Source organism: Solanum lycopersicum, chromosome 2 (genome assembly GCF_036512215.1).
Source record: "Solanum lycopersicum chromosome 2, SLM_r2.1".
Classification (NCBI taxonomy): Eukaryota; Viridiplantae; Streptophyta; class Magnoliopsida; order Solanales; family Solanaceae; genus Solanum; species Solanum lycopersicum.
The window spans coordinates 70,148,192-70,168,923 of NC_090801.1; the positions used below are offsets into that span (position 1 = coordinate 70,148,192).

The 20,732-nt window shown below is 32.4% G+C and overlaps 4 protein-coding genes and 1 long non-coding RNA gene across 6 annotated transcripts; 2 read left to right on the forward strand and 3 right to left on the reverse strand.

Annotated features, from left to right (window-relative positions):
- The first annotated feature begins 87 nt into the window (after positions 1 to 87).
- LOC138342266 (uncharacterized) lies at positions 88 to 875 on the forward strand. Its single transcript, XR_011215113.1, has 2 exons — positions 88 to 158; positions 398 to 875. It is a non-coding gene; the product is annotated as an uncharacterized lncRNA (long non-coding RNA).
- A 668-nt stretch (positions 876 to 1,543) lies between these two features.
- LOC101250849 (sister chromatid cohesion protein PDS5 homolog C-like) lies at positions 1,544 to 2,745 on the reverse strand. The gene is made up of 2 exons (XM_026029709.2): positions 2,485 to 2,745; positions 1,544 to 2,002 (listed from the first exon to the last, which is right to left on the reverse strand). The coding sequence occupies exons 1-2, from the start codon at positions 2,605 to 2,607 to the stop codon at positions 1,670 to 1,672; spliced, it is 456 nt and encodes a 151-aa protein (XP_025885494.1). The 5' UTR covers positions 2,608 to 2,745; the 3' UTR covers positions 1,544 to 1,669.
- Positions 2,746 to 7,280: 4,535 nt separating this feature from the next.
- LOC101250559 (cytochrome P450 81Q32-like) lies at positions 7,281 to 9,939 on the forward strand. The gene is made up of 2 exons (XM_004231839.5): positions 7,281 to 9,062; positions 9,163 to 9,939. Exons 1-2 carry the CDS (start codon positions 8,178 to 8,180, stop codon positions 9,778 to 9,780), a joined length of 1,503 nt encoding a protein of 500 aa, XP_004231887.1. The 5' UTR covers positions 7,281 to 8,177; the 3' UTR covers positions 9,781 to 9,939.
- Positions 9,926 to 14,856, reverse strand: LOC101268546 (uncharacterized). Its single transcript, XM_004233557.5, has 10 exons — positions 14,660 to 14,856; positions 13,935 to 14,571; positions 13,818 to 13,850; positions 12,651 to 13,501; positions 12,086 to 12,377; positions 11,779 to 12,000; positions 11,451 to 11,624; positions 10,857 to 11,045; positions 10,663 to 10,776; positions 9,926 to 10,517 (listed from the first exon to the last, which is right to left on the reverse strand). The coding sequence occupies exons 2-10, from the start codon at positions 14,544 to 14,546 to the stop codon at positions 10,215 to 10,217; spliced, it is 2,790 nt and encodes a 929-aa protein (XP_004233605.1). The 5' UTR covers positions 14,547 to 14,571; positions 14,660 to 14,856; the 3' UTR covers positions 9,926 to 10,214.
- Positions 14,857 to 16,491: 1,635 nt separating this feature from the next.
- On the reverse strand, positions 16,492 to 17,734 carry LOC101250067 (uncharacterized). 2 transcript variants are annotated; one of them, NM_001308000.1, is made up of 4 exons: positions 17,440 to 17,734; positions 17,266 to 17,367; positions 16,969 to 17,118; positions 16,492 to 16,882 (listed from the first exon to the last, which is right to left on the reverse strand). In NM_001308000.1, exons 1-4 carry the CDS (start codon positions 17,662 to 17,664, stop codon positions 16,838 to 16,840), a joined length of 522 nt encoding a protein of 173 aa, NP_001294929.1. In that variant the 5' UTR covers positions 17,665 to 17,734; the 3' UTR covers positions 16,492 to 16,837. The 2 variants fall into 2 exon arrangements, with proteins under 2 accessions (NP_001294929.1, NP_001294928.1); NM_001307999.1 differs by having other exon boundaries at positions 16,492 to 16,902.
- Between the last annotated feature and the right edge of the window lie 2,998 nt (positions 17,735 to 20,732).

The window sequence follows — 20,732 nt, forward strand, 5'->3', positions numbered from 1 at the left end:
TAAGTTATTGCTGCATTTTATTCTTTTCCGCTGTTGCACTGAAAGTAATGTTTGCACTATCTGCTTGCTTAGAGTGTGATTATAGATTTGGTATAACATTATAGATGGCAAAGAGGATCTTTTCACACGAAGTGTTTGGTTGCAAACTCAAGCATGAGGTTTGTACTCTGTTTTAAACTATAGAACTGTTTGTATGCTGGGTTATCGTTCAATGCCCTCTGTTTATATAACATTCTACATTTGATGTGTATAGACAAGAGAAGATATGGTTCTTAGGTTCAAGGACTTGATTGTATTAGTAAATGCTCCGCAACATTCTTCCAGTGAGATTGAACTTTTTGACCTCAATTTAGTATGTGATTACGTTCGTTATGTTTGTACTTTTGATAATTGTTAGGGAGAATTATGGAGAGCCGTTGAAGTACACTCATGGACCATGGTCATTGTTCAGATGTTTGGTGTAGAAATCTTGGTGTGCAAGCTGCTAAATCCAATATAGAAACTACTTGGGAATATGTTATGCTAATATCAACTATCAAGCCTAGCAATTTTTGACCTTATTTTATACTGTGGTGCAGAATAAATTATATTTATAACTAAACCTTGATAGGCTAATTAAGACGAGTTTGTGTGGCATAATATTTAAAGACTCTATGTTGACTCAACAACCCCATCATATATAAACCAAACAAGGGCAAGAAATTGAGATATGTCACAAGGCAAAACATGGAAGCAACTTTGCTGCTCTCTATTTGCTTACTAGTACTAACTCTGAAATTTGTTTCTTCGAGACGGAGTAAACTCAATCTCCCGCCAAGCCCATTGCTTAAAAAATATAGTTTATCTTTATTCTTAATATATTCATGCCTTCTTTTTTGTTTGTCTTATTTATTATTATTATATGATTATAGTTTTTTTAAACATATGATATGTTTCGTCTAGAGTAAGTCATGTTTTATCTAGAATAAGTCTACTTTTAACAAAATGTAATTCAATTAGTATGGAAATATTTTCTCTATATATTTTAATGTGATGTCTTTTTTTATAGATGCCTTGTCTTTATTTACTTCTTTTTTTTCGTTTGAAATTGTAATTTTTTTTATAAATTTGATGGTATACCGCCCAAATATTTTGTAATATTTTTCTTTATACGACCTTCTTGGCTTAGGCTTCCAACTGAACAACATGGCCTTGCCGCCCCGCCACTAGCAGAAGCTAAGCGCTTGAAAAGCGCGCTAAGAAAGGTTGCTTCTGTCGCCCTTTCTGTGCATATCTTTTTTTATAGACAGTTGTTGAGAAATTTCAGGAAAAAAAAAGCAGACAAGAAAGAATATATACAAAGGGAGGGAAGATAACAATATTTATATAAACTCTCTTTAGTTGGTGCCAGCAATGAGACGGTTTCTATTCATAACAAAATTGGAAATATACCTTGTACCATTGAGAAAATGTTGAAACATCTGAACAATCTATGTATCTAACATGAGCACGCTTGTTCGGTACCTTGTCAGAACTTCAATAATTGAGACAACCTTTGAATAATAGTGACCATCCAAGCAAGACAATTTCCCAAACGTCAACACTGCAAGCTCAAAAAAGTTCTGTCAACCAATTGAGCAGGAAACCAAACTATGAGAATGTATAAATACTATGCATGTATTCAAGAAAATCATAGATGCATAAATACTACAGAATCTGAACTATCAATTACATAGCAAAACAGTTTCGTTAAAAGAAAGACTTGCAACAAGTCTGATTTCCCGTTTTGGGCAAAGAAAACTGTATGAGTTGTACTTGCCTTAAGTATGCTATCCTTATATGGTTGATCTGGAGCTGTAATCCGCATGATCTCACTGATGCAAGATGCAACTGACACCTTCAGATCCATGTCACAATGTCGTAGAAGTCCATCTGCAACTAGTGCTTCCATTGCAGGCCGAAAAGCATCTCGCATCGATACGGAGGGGATTTGCTTCACCGGTGACAAAAGATGCTCTAACTTCTGAAAATTGCATATACCAAAAAGAGGTGATTGAACCATGTCAAATACTTTGAAAATACTTCTTTAGATAACAAATGAAGTCTAGGTCAGGATATCTTGTAGAAAATAAAGAATAAAATTTGAAATGCATCACAAGGTCAAACATCTTTCTCTTTCTCTCCACAGTTTTATTTCCTTCCATCCAAAACACGAAGCCTGATTATGTCCTTTACACAACAAAAAGTAAACATAATTGACTTTTAGGACCAGTAAATAAGTAATGGCACAAGGAAATCTAATGTATGATAAACTTAAGTTGAAGGAAAGCTAGTCCTAGAATTATTTAACAATTGTTGACCAGAACCAGAAATAAATTTCAACCATGTAGGAAGTCAGTTATAATTTTTCAGAATCTCATTGATAAAATTGAGCCCCCTTGGTTGTTACGTACTTTTCACTTCATAGGTTTAAGCAGATGAAAAGAAAAAAGAGAAGATTCTCACATCCAGTTTCTCCAGAAGCTCCTCTTTAGAAGATGGAGGCTGCTGAAGCAGCTCATTCCCAACTTCAAGAAGGTTTTCGTTGTGTTCCTCCTCAGAGATAGAAGCACGAGACAGGGAAACCATTTCCTTTTCTCTCAGCAACTTTGAAACCAGGACTTAAGTTTAAAATCCCAAAAGCAATCACCAAAAGGACAACAGAGAAAAGAGGGATTTTATGAAAATTTGAGGCATTATGAATTAACTCTTTGGGCAGTTACAGAAAAATTTTCAAAGTGTGGGAGTATAATTGAGGTCGTCTTAACTGCTTATTTCAATGATAGGAATTCGCTTCCAAGGTTATACTTATAATGTCCTGCTTAGATTACAGTAATCTTTTTGATGATATTTTTATATAAGATATCACAGTAATTTGAACAGATTAATTTCTTCTTTGACCTTCTTATGTTTCATTTAATCTTTCCTCCCTATCTTTTCTTGGACACTTCTGCTATGAATGAATACAACCACACCCGAAGGTCAAAAGAATATAAAGACGATGATAACAATAGCAAGCTATCAGTCTTAGACCATTAATTTGTTTTGAAACTGGGAAGAGTAGTGTTTATGGTAGTAACTATTTCAACCTTTTTTTTTAATATAAAATATTACAGTAATCTGAACAGATTAACTTTTTCTTTGACCTTCTTATTGTTTCATTTAATCTTTTCTCCCTATATTTTTCTTGGACACTTCTGCTATGAATAAATACAGCCACACCCAAAGGTCAAAAGAACATAAAGACGATGATAACAATAGTAAGCTATCAGTCTTAGACCATTAATTTTGTTTTGAAACTGGGAAGAGTAGTGTTTATAATAGTAACTATATTACCTTCTTTCTATACAAAAAAATGAGATCTCTTGGCTACAAATTGAATAGAAGAAATTGACCTTTTCATATCTCTCATGTATAAAAATGAAATGAGATCTCTTGGCTACAAATTGAATAGAAGAAATTGACCTTTTCATATCTCTTATGTATAAAAATGAAGATTTCTATATAGAGACAATAAATCTAAAATAATTTATATGTGACTTACGAAACTAATTCTCCCTAAACTTCAAGCCTTCTAATAGGAAATATTACCAAAGAAGAAAATTAGACTTTGTACTAAAATTTATCTCTGGGTATTTAAATACCCAAATATATTTGCATCGGGTCTTTTGAAATAAAGTAGTGAAATGTCATCGGAATTGTTACAGCCCATCGAATAAAAGATTTTATTCTAAAAAGTGATTATGAAAGGAAACATTGAGTAAAACAATTATGTCGCTACCTAGAACTGATAGGGTCCCCTGTATTAAAAGGTATAAAGCAAAGAGTGTTTATATCAAATATAAAATATAATGAACTAAGAAAGGTAAGAGAGAGAAATCCAGTTAACTTAGAATTTTACATTTCCCGGCTATACAAGGTCGATAAGCATAATCATCTCCACAAATTTTGTCCGGCGTTGCATCCTTAACGCAATTCAAGTTGTTCCCTAAAAAATGTTCAATAAAGTAGGAGAAGTACATAGCATATATAGTTTATGCAAAATTATGATTTCTTCCTAGGGGCGAGTACTAACCCAGCCTGCATCACAGGTCAGAGATCATGAGAGACTTAACAGTTTCATCACGCACATAGTATTTGTGACCATAATCTTATTTTAATAAAAATACCGCCAACTAGAAGTTGTATGTGTCAATTGGAATTCCTCAGTTACCTTCCCCTTTGTTTAAATTTCAAGAAAATATGATGGCAACATGAAATTCCAACCCTGAGAATGAATTGACGCAGTTCATGTTCTTTAAATTTTAAAAATTATTAAATCACTTGTTGGTTGCATTGATGTACTAGATAGTCATAAGGAGAGAATTGATAAGAAGATGAATAAATGAGGAAGACTCCCAGGAGCGGTGTTTTATATGGGGAAAAAATCCACAACTAGCACGCGTTTTTTTGTCTTCTGTGTTTGTTAAGCAGTAAAGGTTGTTAATTAATAGACATTTCTCATCTTCTTAGGATTAGTAAGGTAATTTAAGATTTTAGTAGTGCATTGACAAGGTGTTTTCACTCTGCGTGCAATTTATGAATTTGTTTGCAAAATCAATTTTGGTGCGAATTATTGAATTGATCTGAAATTCATCACTAAACTTCCTTTTTTCACTTGGCTAATTACGAGGGGAGTGATCCATGGCGGAGAATCTATGGAAGAGAAAGATTACAAGAGTTAGTTTGTGTTACATGCGCAAAGATTCAGTAAAAGATGTGAACTTATTCTGCCTTTGTCTCGTCATTACATATATAAACTATTCTGCTTCTTTTTCATAAAATTTGCCATAAGAACAATCAACATTATTCAGTAGCAATGTGAACTCTCTTGCTGGTTTATTTAGTATCGTCTCTCTTACTTGAACTTAAACATTAAAGATAATATACTGCTGCAGCATAAAGAAAACTACAAAATAGGGGTCTGTTAACAACCCCAGGCAAACCCTGAAAAACAAACTACAAAAGGAGAAAATGGTTGGAGTTGTTATATATGGTTTTCAAGGAACACTACTTAAGAGCTTTGCCGTATATATCCAAAATCAAGAATCACATTAGTCCACCTCTAAAATAAATTAATATTAATATCTATTTAATAAATTAAATATTAAGTAAAAGTTATAGTTAAATTCATGCATCAAATAAAATCTTAATGCATCATATATTCATGTACTAACTAAATGTAGATAATAAAGAGTCTAATAACTTTTCAACTTAATTTGTAAGACAAGTGAGGGTAATGAAGAGTCTATCAAACACACTCACACCACATTATATAGATTCCTTGTTTTATTCAAGTTTGTAGTCATTTTGCATACTATAGTATGTTAATCCACATCCCTTGTAAAATTTTCATTACCAGTTTGTAATTATAAGAATTTTAATTATTTTATTTATTTGTATTCTTTAAAATTTCATGTATATTCATCTTCTTCTTTTTTGAGAAACATGTAAATTATGATAGTTACAAGATGAATATACTCCAATATGAAGTTGTAAGTAAATATTTATTTTTCACATTTTCATCATTTTGAGTTTTTAAATATAACTTTGTAGTTGATTACTGTATTTTTGTATTCATCCTTTCTTCTATTTTTTGGATATATATAATAAAGCTAATCACATTTTGTATTTATCATTAATTATTTTGAGGATAAACATGTTAAATCCCATAGAATAATAATTATGTCTTTTCATTGTTTGATAATCATTTATCTTTTTAAACCAACATATTTGTACTTTTTCCTTTTTATATGTAATCTCAAATGTTCAAAAAATTCATGTATTTAACTGTTATAGAGAGGTACAAAATAAGTGCAAAAATAAAATGAAATAATAATGTATAGTAAAAAATGACTAAATGATACATTGAATAATATTATTTTAGAATTCATTATATATATATATATATATATATATATATATATATATATTTTAACCAATATAGTTTATCTTTATTCTTAACATATTCATGCCTTCTTTTCTGATTGTCTTATTTATTATTATTACATGATTATAGTTTTTTTTTACATATGATATGTTTCGTCTAGAGTAAGTCATGTTTTATCTAGAAAAAGTCTACTTAACAAAATGTAATTCAATTAGTATGAAAATATTTTCTCTATATATTTTAATGTGATGTCTTTTTTTATGGATGTCATGTCTTTATTTATTTCTTCTTTTTTTCGTTTGAAATTGTAATTTTTTCTATAAATTTGATGGTATACCGCCCAAACATTTTGTTATATTTTTCTTTATGCGTATCTTTTTTTGTCGACAGTTTCTTTTTTGATTATTAAAACTTACGTTTAGTAATTAAAATATATTAATTCCTCTAATAAAATAAATGTTTATTTTTCATAAAGTATTTAATATATCAGACCTCCAACATCTAACACAAGATTTTCATGTAATATTTTTTGTAAAGTTATATTCTTATGTTAAAGTTACATATGCAAGGACTTAAATTTGAATTTAGCAATATAAATTAAAATTTTCTAATATCAATTAGAGGACAAACGTGAGATGCACGTTCTGAGAACTAGTTATTAATATATGAAGTCTTATTGATCAAAAAGAAAAAACTCACAAAATACGCTGACACATACTTTCTATTTTAATAAGCTTTGCATAGATAAAAATATTTGTAGGATTTTTGTGTTACTACTATTAGTCCATTACTATGACCTATTGTGAAAAGTGAAAACATGATTTTTACAAAAGAATCTCTTAATAAAATTTATTGATTATTATTTATTTTTAGGTGGGGAAAAGAAATAGTTTAATAAATATTTTTTAAGAATTCGTGATTTTTAATTGTTTCGAAAGTTAAAACCTTATAGTCAGCTTAGATCTCATATAACTCTACCACTATTGCAATATTTTTCATATCTAAAATATGCGAGATATGTTGTTTTCTATGAATTTCTTTAATTTTTTTTAATTTTCTTAAAATCTTAATATATTTTCTACATATTTTGTATTATATTATAAATTTAAAAATATAGGGGCATCATGACTTACGTTGCTTTTCTTGGTCATCACTCGATTGGTTCTAGAAGGCGTAGATATATCTATCTTGGTATACAAGGCTACAAAGCAGCCAGAGTCCTTGGAATTATACGACTACTCTTTTCGTTGAGTCAAATATTTTTAAATTTCTTTTTTTACTTTTCATTTTTGAAAAAAATAAGAAAGTACATATATTTTTTTTCTATCACACTTTTTGACTTATTTATATTGCATTAACGTCAAGTAAAAAAGTGGTAACTAAATCCAAAGAAAGAGAGTAGTATCATGCAGAAAAATTTTATTACGTAATTTGTACAAGACTTACTTGGCTTCCATATGTTAAAGCGACTCACGTTTCACTTTCATTTCATTTCCTTATCTCTTCCATTTTAATCTTTTCTTTTTTATTTTTACTTTCTCTTCCCAACTCTTTCTTGCTTTTTTCTATTTGTTACTAACATTTAACATAATTTTATTTTTATATTATTTTTTCCTATACGACATTTGCATTAAAATTAGAGTATTTTAAATTTAAAATTGTGTAGGGTTTTATTCGAAGAAATATATAATCTATCAAATAAAAATTTCATATTTAAAATTTGAACTCGAGACTTCTAATTAAGGGCCAGATGATGTCGTTTCTTGCTTAACTAGAGGTTTTAAGTTTCAAATTTTAAATACAAAAAATTCTTGTTGACAATAAATAATTAAATTTTAATAAATAAAATAAAAAATCAAAAAAGAATACCATAAAAAAAATTATATTAAGAGTTAACGAGTAGAAAAAAAATGAAGAATAGTTGGGAGGAAAAAGACAGTAAAAAAAAGGGTTAAAAATGAAAGAGAAAAGGAAATGTAAAGAAATGAAGTGAGATATGGATCACATTAACACGTTGCAGCCAAACAAGGCATTATACAACCGACAATAATTGTATCTCGTCCATAATAAAATTTTTGGTATCACGCATAATAAACTTTGAACTTATCAAAGTCCAATGTTTTCTTGAGTGGACCGATAAGTTGAAAAGTCTAGGCTGGTTCAACAACCCCATCATATATACTATTATATATAAACCAATTCAGTGCAACAATGTTCCAAAACGCAAATAATGGAAGTAACTTTGTTGTATAGTACTTCACTCTCTATTTTGTTTGTGCTTCTACTTGTTAAACTTGTTTCATCAAAACGAAGAAAACTGAATCTACCACCAAGCCCATTGCTTAAACTTCCAATATTAGGCCATCTCTATCTCCTTAAACCACCTCTATATCGCACTCTTGCTAATCTCTCAACAAAATATGGCCCTGTTTTCTCTCTTCAATTAGGTACCCGTCTTGTTGTAGCAATTTCCTCACCATCTGCTGCCGAAGAATGTTTCACCAAAAATGATATCGTTTTTGCTAATCGCCCTCGGACAATGACTGCAAAATTCATAGGCTATAACTCTACTACTGTCGTTGGTTCTCCTTATGGTGATCACTGGCGCTATCTTCGCCGCCTCTACGCACTTGAAATATTCTCCACTAATCGTCTCAACAATTTTCAGTCCACTAGACAAGATGAGATCAGACTTTTAGTTCAAAGAGTGTTTCACAAATCTGGAGACAATTTTGTGACTCCTGTTGAGCTTAAGTCCAAGCTTTTTCAGATGTCGTATAATATTATCATGAGAATGGTAGCTGGAAAAAGATATTACGGTGAAGAGATAGATAACGAGGAGGCAAATCATTTTCGGGTGCTTGTAGAAGAGGTTATTTCGTTTGGGGGTGTATCAAATGCCGCGGATTTCATGCCTGCAATATTTCTGTTGTTTTTCAGGAGTACGGAGAAAAAAATAGCAAAGCTTGGTAATAAGATGGACAAGCTCTTGCAAGGTTTGGTTGATGAACATCGCCGCGATAAAAGCAGGAATACTATGATTGATCATTTGCTTTCTTTGCAAGAATCAGAACCAGAGTATTACACTGACCAGATCATCAAAGGGATTGTTTTGGTAAGCTTAGTAGGCCTTTGACCATAGGATTTGGGACCCTAACTTCAAGTTTAATTTCACGAAATTTCAACTTGTCTTATTCATTAACCATCAACTGCAGGTCATGCTGAATGCGGGGACTGAAACATCATCTGTGACAATAGAATGGGCGATGTCTCTTCTACTGAACCATCCAGAGGTGTTGGAGAAGGCCAGAAATGAAATAGACAACCATGTGGGTAAGGATCGTTTGATGGATGAAGCGGATTTACCCAAGCTGAAATACCTTCAAAGTATTATCTCCGAGACACTACGATTGTTCCCAGCAGCACCATTGCTAGTGCCTCATGAGTCATCTGAGGATTGCAAGGTCGCTGGCTTCCACATTCCACGAGGCACGATGCTACTGGTGAATGCTTGGTCCATCCACAGGGATCCTTTACTTTGGGAGGATCCAGAGAGCTTCAAGCCAGAAAGGTTTTATGGTGTGGAAGTGGAATCATGGAAGTTATTGCCTTTTGGAATGGGAAGGAGAGCTTGCCCTGGCTCCGGACTTGCTCAACGTGTGGTTGGTTTAGCTTTAGGAACTTTAGTGCAGTGTTTTGAATGGAAAAGGGTAAGCGATGAGAAGGTCGATTTGACAGAAGGAAAAGGTCTCACTATGCCAAAAGCTGAGCCACTCATGGCTAGATGCAAAGCTCGTGAAATTGTTCACAAAGTTCTTTCGGAAACATCCTAATGTTTTTCTTGCATGTTGTTAGTTTAGAAAGGTTTGAATAAGTCATGTATCATGTATCTTCATTGTGTCATATACTATGCAATATCTGAGTTTCTGATTTATCATTCAGATACTTTGGTATAATATACATACGAGGTGCTACGGATTTAATGGATTCAATTGAAATCATCTCAAATATATGCATATGAAAGACAAATGTCAACAGATATTAATTCAGAACCCACCCATAATTTTAAATGTACAATAGATCAGTGGTAAGAACTTTCGCGGTTGAACCTAAATCCTTCTGGTATACGAAGTGGAAACAAGGCTAGAATCCTTGAGACTCAATTACAACTCCCAATTGCTGTAAGTACTTGGTATCTTCGGTAAATAAGACGTCATTTCTTCTCAGGAACTGCTCAAATTTCATATATCTTAACTTGCTGGTGTCCTCATGGTGGAACCTGTTTCCATGCTTCACGGAGAAGCTGGTATCTGACAACATTCCTTGCAGGTTTTGCTAAATTTGGAAAATCCTTGAAGCTATCAGCAAGGAACGAAGTAAACGGTGAGTCTAGCTCATCAAGCTCAACATCACTGGTGTATGTTTTTTTAAGCACAGATGAACCACTACTCTTTGGAACTTGATTTCCAACCTTCTCTATAAAAGTGGTGAGAGACAATGCCGGAGGAGGTGTATAGGCCGTCCAGGTTGCAGTACAAGGGAAACTAGTGTAGTGCTCTCCAGGTACATCCTTCACATCATTAATCAGGAAAAATAGAGTAAGTAAGAAAGGGTATGATTTGATGATTAATGAGTTCCATAAAAAGAGTAAATTGCAATTAAGTTTCATGGATGGTAAATCTGCTGGAAAGAAACAAATGAGAGGGAAAACTTACTTCAGAATCCAGGGTCTCTACAACATTTTTTGGAATTGGATTTGGACGGAACTCATCTGGGACAAAATTAGCAAGGACTCTTTTGATCAAAACCGGACTGAATATTGGGCAGACCTAGCAACAGCAAGTTCACAAATAAGTATAGAGAAAATGGATTTCTAGAGATTGATCTATAAAGGGGAACTAGGACTAACTTCTTTTCTTGTGGATGCATCGATGAGCACTTCAAATGGAAGCATCATGAGGTTGCTCAATGCATTAAGGAGTCGAAAAGCTTTGAATGATTCTGTTTTCTTGTCGTTTCCAAAGATGTTACTATACTCCGGTGAGTCTTCATCTTCAAAGCCAATAAGATCAGTCAGCCATCTAGACCAGCTTCCGACCTATCAGTAACAAATGCTCATAATCACTAAATTATTACTCTCTTGAACCAAATGTGGTACTCATTTCCCTTCTTAAGAGTGAAAAGAGATCTTCGATATTTATACATATGAGAACTGAAATTCAAAATATTTTGTGAAATTTAATGCAATGGATTCATGAGAGCGGTTGTGTCACGACTCTCAAGTAACAAGAGAGTAAGGAGTTAGAAGAACTAAGCACTGGAATCACATAGGTATGCACAACTATATTCTCACTTCATAACAGTGATGTATATTATCAACAAATACTGGCCATTGTTAGTAGCTTAACCTTGCGTAAATAATGGAGTGCTTCATAAATAAATATTTCAAGAATAATAAACGAGTATGAAACTAGTCATGCTTAAGCTAACTTTCTTTACTCACAGCATTTTTCAACTGTGCCCCAGCTCCAAAGCTTGATTTTCCAGGAGGAATTGGAAGGACCTTACGATCACTTATAGGATCAAACATTGGATCTGTTGGCATTTCTTCGGTAGATTCACGAAGAATAGCATTGAACATTGCCACATCCAATCTACTCACCAACTGTTTCATTACCTAGAAACACAATGAATACATTTCACTGTAAGACATTGCTTGAGGAAAAAAAAGATGCTGGGAAATTGGTTTGTAACTGGAACTACGAATCTCACACAGACTGAGCACAAGTACTAGGTATAAACAGACATCTCATTCTAATGAATCAACTCACCAACTTTGGCAGAACAGGTAAGCAGCCACATTTATGTCCCAGAGCTCGAAGGGGACAAAGCCTTTCACAGGCATCCTTCAGAGCTCTTTTCCAAAGTTTTACAGAAAGTTTACCCTGCTCTTGATCACCCAAAGAATGTCTACTACCATATGTTTTCTTCACTCTTGAGGCCCTAGTCTTACTAGTTTTTGCAGTCCCAAACTGCATATGTGGAGTCAGAGTCTGCAGGCAAAAATAAGGCATTGCACGGTAAAGAAAGTAGCACTTGTTATGACAGAAAAGCACAGAAAAAATTTAGGTGATCAACCTGCCACCAAAGAGACTTGGTGATCTTGGAGAAGATCCAACCTTCAAGTTTTTCCAATGCCTGAGTGAATGATTCGATATCCTCCCAGTTATAATATTGCTTAACTAAATAATTCTTGTTCCCTTGGTTGGCAATGTATTTGATGCTTTGCTGCATATATATTTTCTCCAACGCAGACTTACCTCTGTTGACAGTAGTTTCAGTGGGTGCCCCTTCATTAAATTGCAGTCCAGCAGCAGCCTGGCTGATGATTGCTCTTAACATAATGGAATTTGACAGCCAGAAAGTCAACCTATTTGTGAAAAAAATAAATTAAAGAAATCCTGTAAAGCTTTTTACTCTATCCTAAAACATATTTGTTACACCATATCGACAAGATTAGTTGGTCGCACCCTAAAAAATGATTGCTAATGCAGATTTGAGGTTGCTAAGTTGTTCTTTTCTCGGATCCACTATTCACTTAATTTAGATCAATGGAGTATGGTGCTTATAAATTAATTAGAAGCTGGCTAATTCGAAGTACCAAGAAACTTAAGTAACTTATCAATCAATCACGTGATTGTACCTTGGAACATCGCTTCCACATGCTTTAGAAACCAAAGCTAATCCTGAAACAGCAGCTCTAGCAGCACTTGCCTGTTTAGCAGGGGATTTTGTTCTCCAGGCGTGGAGATAAAATCTAGCAAGGCGCCTGGCTGGGGTGTGAACCTTGTTCATCGAACTTCCATGCTCAGCAACTACAGAATAAAGGCTAATTTCAATAGCTGCAGCTTCTTTCAGTTCTTCCTCAAGCATCTGAATTCTAGACTCCGGTTCAGGTTTACTCTTCGACAAAACATTTGCAGGAACTCTTTTTTCAGTAGCTGAAGTAGTACTGGTAGTATTCTTTGGTTCTTTTTTCTCCACAGTACTCTTTGGTTCTTTTTTCTCACCAGTACTCTTTGGTTCTTTTTTCTCCACGGTATTCTTTGGTTCTTTTTTCTCCACTGCAGTACTTTTAGCAATACTAGTTTCTATGGGTGTCTGTTCTTTCATTTCATTCTTAGTAATCTCAGTGTTGCCCAAAAACACATTTGGAGTCATAGAGTCTCTAATCTGAACAGACTTCACTGGCTTCAGTCGACCATTTGTGATCTGAACTCCAAGAGCTTTCCAACTCATCGTTACTTGTCTTTTTATAGATTTAGCTTTTTTGTTTTCTGACAAATCTCTTGTCTCACCATGGAGATGATCATCATGTCCAAATTCATGATCTGTTGTTTCATCCGCACTATTTTGACTGTCCATACCTGCCTGACTATGCATATGAGAAGATGTAATTTTTGATATCAATCTATCAATGTATTTTTCTTTGGCGTGCTGAGTATTTTCTTCACTTTTGCTTGTTCCACTGGCTGCCTCTTCGTTAAAGTCACTCTGCAGTTAAGCTCATTCAAATGATAAACAGAAAATAACACTACAGTGGACAGGAAGCACAACTTTGTATTCAATTAACCAGACATTCTCATTAATTTTGAGTGGTACTTAGGAACAGGAAAGCTGAAGCTGGAGTTACATGTTAAAATTCTAGAAGCATGATATGAACTAGACTCGTACGATCCCCAAGCTGCAGATGGTATATTTCGACCAGAATTATCTTAATTAGTAATAAAACACCTAAGAACATGCTTATTTTTTCAGATGAGGTTGAGAAAACTGAATATATGTTAACAAATTGAATAACTTAAAGTACCTTTTCAAGCCGAGATGGTGATGCCCGTGCAACCTTAAAAAGAGAAGCATCAATCAGTAAAAAAAAGCATAAGCAGAGTTATTCAGACTGATATGATTGGATTGAACTTTGAAATACCTTAACATTGTTAGATGGTGAACCCCAAGCAGCTTCAAAAACAGAAGAAGAAAAAGTTGAGGATGAATGCGAGGAAACATCGTCATCAGTGTAAGAAGCAAAATCAGAATCATATTCAGCATCATCAATCATCATGTCTGATTCTTGCTTATCTTTTGTTGGCTGTACCTTAACATACAAAGATGGTTGCAGCAAGCTTTTCGAACTCTTCTTGCAGTTTAAAGGAACACTAATAGCTAAAGTTTCTCTGATAATTCCATATTCTCCAAAATTAATCGAAGCTGTCCCCAATAGCGGACCTTGAGCTGCATTATCTTTTGTATACTCATACAAAGAGAAATCCAAGTTATTCTTTAAAAATTTATCTTTTGTTTTCTTCTCGCGACATAATGTTAAGAATAAGGTGAAAGTCTTGTTGATTTCTAGATAGTCATCCTCAACAGAGGCAGTAACAAATCCAGAATTACGATCACCATTCTCCCACTGAAGTAATACAGATTGAACCGATCTCAAAGACTCTGATGGAGGCCAAGGCCTGATCAGCTGAATATTAACAATGTAATCAATTTGGAAAGAAGCACCTTTTTTCTTCTTCTTCTGTCCAAGTACCATGGCTTGATAATAACTCGCGATTCAACTAACATCAAACAAACCAGAAAAAACAATGTGTTAGTAAACAACAAATTATAGAATCATAGATTAAAAACAGTAGAGAAGATTTTTACCCAAAAAAATTATATGCAGTGTGTTATGCGCTTTTGTTATGCCTTCCAGGCAGAGTTTGTGAAGACTTTAATGGTACAGTGAACTTGGTATATTTTTATTTTTTTGGAGATTGTTTGTTGGGAGAATAATGAATATAGAGAAATAGAAAACGAAGATGAACAAGCAATTCGTGCGTCCAACTACATGAAAAGAAGTCATTTATTTGGAGAGGCAGAAAAAACAAAAAAATGACTAATTAAATATAGGTGACTTGAGAGTTGAGACTAATATCCCTAACGGCTTCTCCACCGGCCAATATTGAAGAAAATGATTATTATTAACGTCTTATTTAATTTTGTGGTTTGCCACTAATATTGATTAATGCCTAACCATTAGCTATTTAATATTGGGTTTGTATAGGATAATCTATCATTTGTTTTTGTGCATTCATCTGATTAGTGATTATTAGTTGTTAACATTAACACTTACCTTTTGAATAAGCTCAGTAAAAATGTCATTTATAGTCAAGGTACAGGAGTTAATTTTATGATATTGGTGAAAGGTGGATGAACTCATAGATTGCTGATCCAGCGGTGTGTTGTAAATAAGAGTGAAAGACTGTTATCCTTCTGTAAATTTTAATTCCTTCTTTACTTCTTTTCCCAATTTTGTTTTAATGGTGCTGTTCCCGTTTGGATTAAATTACATGGAGTCCGGAGCCTAAAAGGGCATAAAAAAATTGTCAAAAATTTTCAAAGGGTATATCAATTCTTTTTTAATCAAAAGGGTAAAATCGCTCCGTCAATTTTATTTTTTTAAATCATTGCGAGTGCAGCGTTTTTCAAAAAAAAAAATGAAATTAAAATCGCTGCTATAGCAATTTAAGGAAAAAGATTTTTTTTTTGGATGAAATGTGGCAGCGATTTTGTATTTTTAAAAAAAAATTAAAACGTCAATTTTGTCAGAATAAAAATCGCTCCTGCCCATTTCCTTAAAGAAAAATTATTGTACCCATTTAAAAATTTTAATAATTTTTTTTGCCCATTTGACTTCGAACTCAAATTACATACATCTCAATTGATCAATCAATGCTAGAGTGCTAAAAGATCTAGCAGATGTGCAAATGGCATCGAAATGTGCAGATTGCAGAAAACGAGCTACTGCCACAAATTTAATGACCAACTTCGTTTACTCTATCATCTTTATGTAAAACAAGAAGAGTAGAATTTGATGAATTGCGTGGCAAATGTGTGAGATATCGCAAATACCAAACAAGTTTGTCTGAATTTGCATCACCCAATGTCTATTTCCTGCCATATTTGGCATCCCCACAAACAGTTTTCCTCTTTCTTTTATTTTTATTTTTATTTGTCCACTTATTTATTTACCAAATAATTTTGTGAATCATAATACGAAGGATCAATGAATACGGGTATAAATGATAAAATACTCATATAAATCAATATTTCTTAAAAGGCATGTAAAATTTAAATTAAACAAATAAAAATAAACATGCAGTGTAATATGGAGGAATAATCCAAGAATTAGAGCCCCTCGCATTCACATCAACCCAAAAAATTTCAAAAGAAAAATAGAGATGAAAGGAACTCCATTCTTGTCATTAAATCTTTCATACAGACGTCTATGAAAATTAACTTTCCTAAATTGAAATACAAAGGCTTATTTTCTTCCCTTGTATTGTACTAAAGCACTTTCTACAGTTGCAATGCATAGCTAGTTCTAGATTAAGCAAAGAAAGAGAAATCTTACACATTATTAAGCAATAATGATATACCATAACTACAAAAGCTTATAGCAACCTCAGAATAGTTGAGATATATACGCAGTCAAGTTCAGTGGAACAGTTAAGTGCATGCAATCTAGTCGGAACATTTAAGTCATCTCAACTAATATGCGACTGAGACATGACTGATTGATGCATGTAAATCAAAGAAAATAGGGCAGAAACAGTAGCTCTGGTAAGAAAAGCAAATCTGGGCGTTTAATACACATTGGAGAAAAAGAAACTAGGCAATACCTAAATCATACGACTAAAAATACGACAACACTCAACTACTTACTGTCTTGAAATCCTAGCATCCCTCATTTTTCTCTCTCAATCAGTCAAGATAAACAAACGAATTCAAGAGAACAGAACAAACCACCTTCACCAGCTGATTGCTTTCTTCACTTTCGATCTAATCACCTTCGCTCCGGCTGGGTTTTGAGGAGGTGAATCCAACCTGATCAATACATATGAAAACTGAACACAAATTTATTTCGTATAATTTAACACATGGAGAGTCAATGAACTCGATGTATCAAAAACCTGATAATCATCTTTACTCGGAATCCAGTCGTTTGTCGCCGGATTAGTTTTGAACTCTTTGGCTCTACCATTCTCATAACCACCATTCAACTGAAGATCGTAAATGTTTCCATTCGTTTGATTGACCACCTTTATGAACCCACTTCCAGTCTGCCAACAAATAGTGAATAACATAAACAATCTCCGTATCCTGGATCGAGACTATATTGAATATGATTCAATTGAACCCAGAAAATAAAGGTAATCATAAATTCAAAAGTAGTAAATCGTTTCGTGCGAAAGAGACGAGTAGAGAACCGTGTGATGCTGTTTGTCAATGGAAACCAACTCATTGTAATACTGAGTTTCCACGGACTCGTCTTGCTCCGAGCAATTAGTTTCCGGAAAAAAGCTACCACCCTGATCAAAATCAAAAGGAGTGATCAGAAAGAGTAAAATAATATGTACCAGCACGGAAAATTAGCAGAGTACCTGTGATTGAAGAGATCGGAGATTGTCAAGTTCTGGAATAGGGAAATCTTCTAAAGGGGAATTGGGGATGACTGAATCAGGTTCGCTTCGATTTGGTTTGGCGAGTCTTTTAGGTGCTTGAGCATCGAACAAGGCTTTGACCTGGTTGGCGATTCGCAGCTGCTCATCTTCGTCTAAAACTTCGTCGCTCCGGCTAGGTTTAATCACCGTTAGATGCCGTTCCATGATATTGTCAGAGGTGTAAACGGTGTGGGTCGTCAACGCCTACTGAAATTAGTAAATTCACGCATTCAGTAACAACATTCCAGATTCCACTTCACAACAAAACCATGGGCGCATTCCACACTGTTGCCATTTGCCACGTCCCTGTCTCACCAATTTTTTTTTTTTTTTTTTAATTTTTCGTGTCGTAACTCACATTGCAGTTTGGATGGCGCACGACAAGATTATAAAAATTTTTAAGATGATCTTTTTAATATTCTATTCTCAAAATGGATATCTTTTAAAGGGCGAAACAATCTACAACTCAAGTTGGTGTGAATCCTGACTATTAATGCTTTATGTTTGAAATAAAATGATAAACGCCATTGATTTTGAAAAAGCGTAATTTAATTTAAATTAAAATAGTATCAAATATCCTTTTATATATATATATATTAACATAAATCACAAAGTAAAAACTTATAAACAATGCTTAAGAGTATATCATAATAAAAATTCAAACATAATTTATTTTACGGAAAATAACCTAAAATACTTGGAAATAGTATAAAACTATCATTCATCCACGTATTAGCTCCAAAATGTCTTCTCATCCACTTATTGGCTCTAAAAGTATCCTTCTCATTCACTTATTGGCTTCAAAAATATCCTTTTCATCTACTTTTGGGTTCAAAATTGATCACTTATTTAACAATTTTAAATTTAAATTATTTAAATACTTTTTAAAATACTTGGCGCTCAACTTATCGGTTATAATTTAATTTATTAGTGTCATTTATAAATCAACCCACTACCCACCCAATTAATAAATCAATTTTGATCTCAAAATCGCCCTAAACACTACTAAAACACGACGAAATTATAGATTCCTGAAAAATGAAATCCAAAATTATTCGAGTCTGAATTGAAGCCCCAATTAAATATAAGTTGAACCGCTTATTTAGGAAAATACTTTCTATAGGATTCTCTTTGAATTTGAAATTTATTATTTAAGATAAAGAAGAAGTACATCCGAATTAATTCATGCATTTTTAAAATATTCATGATTTTTTTAAAATATTAAAATTTTAATATATTGTTTTTTGAAAAAAGTTATCTATTAAGTAACATTACATAATTGAGAAGAAGGATTAATTAAGATGAACATAGTCAAACTTTTAAGTTTATCGTAATTTTTATTTAGACACTTGAATTATAATATATTTTGATTGAGGACTTGAATGTATGATAATATACTGCTATAGACATTTTTACATCAAACTTTTAGAATAGGGCAGGTTTATTAATTGGGTGAATTTAATTAGTAATGACTGTGAATTGATTTATAAACTATATTAATAACTTAAATTATAACAAATAGTTCAGTGTCACGTATTTAAAAAAAATATTTAATTAGTTTAAATTTAAAATTAGTGGTCAATTTTGAACACATAAATGAATGATAAAGATATTTTGAAGCTAATAGGTGAATAAGAAAGTTATTTTTGAGCTAATATGTGGATGAAGGATAGTGTAGGCTCTTTTTTGTTTATTTTAACTACCGTAGTTAAGCTTTTTTTATTAATTTTTGAAAAAAATTGAAAAAGACAAAAGGTATTATTAAGCAACTCTTTTTAGACTAAACAAGTACAAATACTTTTAAATAGTTAATCCACCCCCTCCCCTGAATCATGCTCGTATGTACTGAGGCGAATCATACAATATTAGGATTTGTTGCCTTCGATCAAACTGTCACAAGAAAAATATCTGTGGAAGTCCCATGCAGATTCAATCCAAATTGTGGATAAAATATTTATACATATTTAATATTTTTTTAAAAATATATAGAATTTTAATATAAACTATTAATTCTTTCATCTAACGATAGTTATTCAATATAGAAAACCAAAAAATAATTTATTTTGTTAGTCTTTTTACTCCTATTATTAAACAAGATCTATCGTCTAATACATTTTTCAACATATTATATTAATAGAATAAAAAAAGTAATATAATAATATTATCTCTATTATTTATTATTTCTAAATTAGTGTATCAAATCAAGCTAAAACTCGAACTTTATCAAAATTGCATGGAGACTTTTTGAGACGTCGAGATGAAAATATATATAGACACACTAAAAGATATTGAAAATTACTAATTCCCATATAATTATTTATAATGCATGAACTCAATTATCTGCAAACAAGAATAATATTATATTAATTTTTTAAAAAGATATTTCTACTTTAATCACACATGCAGATTAGAATGTCGGACTATGCACACACATATAGCAAATAATTTTGTCACACTCTTTGAATTGGTAAATCAATTAAAGAAACAATGATTAACATATAGTGTAAAAGTTTAAAATTTTTAAAAATTATTATTATTTTTTTCAAAATTAATTAATTGAGGACCTAGAGGACAAAAAAAACTGTTTTTTTTGTGTTTGCCAGAATTAACAAGTAAAAAAACAATTAAAAAAAATTGATCACATAATTAGAAACCAAGGAGACAGTTGTATGAAAAAAAAAATGAAACAATAGTCATCATTGGTAAGGTGTAGGGCTGCTAATCTGTTAATATATTTTAATTTTTTTCAACAATGAGAGGCACGAGTTTCTCCCTAGTAATGATCATAATAGCCTAAAATGTTGAAAACTGCCAACATCGATGTGGTTGTGGTGTGGATTTGTTTGTTACACATGGAACGAAGTTGACTAAAACCTGAAATTTTCCAAACTCAAATGTTCATCACGTTACCCCAGTCCCAAAATATCCATGGATTTTAATTATAATATCGACGTCTAATGATTTTTTTTTTTTATATCAATAGTACTGTAATCTACCTGCAGCTTCGTTTAGTGTGAAATATAACACATAATGATTCTAGGAGTAAGTATATGTCAATTTTATCCTGTGTTTAGTTGGAGATATTATACTATCTTAAGATTATATATTCCACTATTAATATCTTAGTAATGAAACAAATTATTTCATATACATGATGAAATAATTTGTCACAAGATAATTTCTTCCCAACCTAATAACTCCTTAAAAGTTTATTATAGCAGGTTAATGACAAT